General features: G+C 48.2%; 1 protein-coding gene across 1 annotated transcript in view; it reads right to left on the bottom strand.

Moving 5' to 3' along the window:
* Positions 1-2,184, bottom strand: part of GNG4 (guanine nucleotide binding protein (G protein), gamma 4) — a 28,272-nt gene that overhangs the window by 14,568 nt on the left and 11,520 nt on the right. Inside the window, exon 2 of the mRNA XM_012660185.1 lies at positions 1,451-1,559. Within this exon, the coding sequence (XP_012515639.1) occupies positions 1,451-1,549 (99 nt within the window). The 5' untranslated portion in view covers positions 1,550-1,559. The remainder of the gene's footprint in view (positions 1-1,450; positions 1,560-2,184) is intronic.

Genomic DNA, 2,184 nt, shown 5'->3' with positions numbered 1-2,184 from the left:
TGAGGATCTGTTTTTGCAGAATTTATCTTCCTTGCCAAAGTAGAACTCCTGGGCAAAGAATAACTGCCCTATAGCCAAAACCAGTGTCTGCTGTCTTTCCAGTTCTCTGGCTGTGGAGAGCTTGACAGTTGGGTTCTAATTTCTCTCTTCCTAGCATCTCCCACGTTTACTCTCCAAGTTCTGCTGGTTTTTGGTGCATTTGCCTCTCCAATCGCACCTTTGCTCTCTGCTCCACACGACACCCAATTTCTGTCCCTCTTGCCTCTCCTGAACACTCAGAGCTTCAATTGCCTCCTTACCTCTGACAACTCGATCTATTGCTGCCAGGGTGGTTCACCTCGAACACCTGTCCCCTTGTGGCTTTGGCTTCATGCCCAATAGTTTCTATGATGCACACCTGTGTGCATAGCGCCCTTCTCCCAGAGCTGCACAAACTGTCTTCCCAGCACAACCTGCAGCTCTTCCAGCAAGTCCAGCTGCCGGACACTGGCCATGATTCGCTCACATTGGCCTTTCCCGCACCAGTATCGGCTCAGAAGCCATCACAGCTCACAACTGCAAGAAGTGTTCTCTGAGTAATATGGTGGAGACCATCCCATACATGGCCCGACCCCAGGACCGTGCTGGTGCACAGTGGCTGTGCGGGGACGCCACCCACCACAGCCCTCATCCTCTCAGCAGTTGTCCCTGTCTTCGCACCACTGGAGTGCTGCACTCGTTCTTCAATATTTTTCTACGCTATTGAGGCTCACCCTGTTGTAGAATTGTTTTCTGGGTGCTAACCTTGCTTCCTCCTCTAGCCTAGACACCAAGGACTGATATCTAATTTGCAGTTGGTATCAGTATGTGCAAGAATATGCCCCAAATGTATTTCAGAGCCACCTGTTTTGCCTGACTTCCTGTTGCCTCTGAGTGGCATCTGGAGAATAGGTGGCTTCATCTTGCTTCAGCTGTCCCAGCATGAAGAGACCTGCACTTATCAGCGAAATGAACACAGTGGGAGGTGGCTGGCACCTTTCTTCATTTTCCCCAAGGGAATATTTGACAAACGCAGGCATGGTTCAGTGCTTCTCCCCTGACAGGAACGCTGTCAAAATATCCGATGTTGTCTAGCCTCAAAGTCACTGTATCGGGCAGAAAAACAGTGATTGATCTCATTGTTAAACTCTCTTTCTTGCTTATTGGCATGACAACGGAGCTAAAAAAGAGCCAAGATGAATTATGAACCTATTTTTGGCAACTCCTTATGGAATTCACGCACACTGTGTATTTTGCATCATTCGAATCCTCGGGCACACTCAGAACTCGGAAGCAAACATTCATTTGTAAATGTTACAGCTAAGGTTGGCCGGATGCTCTGTCGGGTGACGTATTAACTCTCACAAGGCTGCTTTGGAAACGGGAGGAAAATTTTGAGCTGAGTTTTGGGCAGAGGGGGAGACATGCTTACCTTTACCCTGTCCATGCAGGCCTCCATCTTCAGCTGCTCCACGGCTTTCCGGGCTTGGGAGATGCTCGTGGTGCTGTTATTGGACATGCCTTCTTTCATTCTGCTGCCCCTGGAAGCAACCAAACTCAAAGGGTTAGAAGTGCTGCTTTTCCAGCGGTGAGGCAGGACTTTCCCCAACCTTTCCCCATCTCCCACGTCCTACAGCTTCTCTGTGGAAGCCGGGGAGCGTCTGGAAGCGTTTGGTAGAAAACCCTAGTGGGACGAGAGAAGGGCACACTTCACTAGAGTGAGGGGAGCAAGGGAGACATATGTTTTTGTTTGGAAAGACTTTCTCAGTCCTGGGAAGAATGAGAACAGATGGTCCCGGAGTGAATTCTTCACCACAACCACCTCCACCATAAGGCACACCTGGACATTTGTAAGGTAATCAATCATTTTCACACACGCTTGTTCATTCCTCTAGTAGCCCATAAAGTTGACAGGACAGTATTACTTTTTGTTTTGTAAATGAGGAACGTGCAAAAATCTGAGCAATCAAGCCAACAGCCAAAGGTTTAACAGCCAACATTTATGGATCCAGAGCCCAAACTCAAAGCTTTAAGGCCTGGCTGAGCATCCTTCCCATGTTTCCAAAAGCCTCTCCTAGCAATCTACAGCTCCAATGAATGCAATTGCTTTATTATTTATTTTAATTTGCTGGACTTCCGAAAAGTTTACAGACTTTAGGTTGGGAG

This window comes from Propithecus coquereli, unplaced genomic scaffold (assembly GCF_000956105.1).
Source record: "Propithecus coquereli isolate 6110/MARCELLA unplaced genomic scaffold, Pcoq_1.0 Scaffold66, whole genome shotgun sequence".
NCBI classification, from domain to species: domain Eukaryota; kingdom Metazoa; phylum Chordata; class Mammalia; order Primates; family Indriidae; genus Propithecus; species Propithecus coquereli.
The sequence above is the reverse complement of the archived record's forward strand: the minus strand, read 5'-3'. Positions and strand labels throughout refer to the sequence as shown.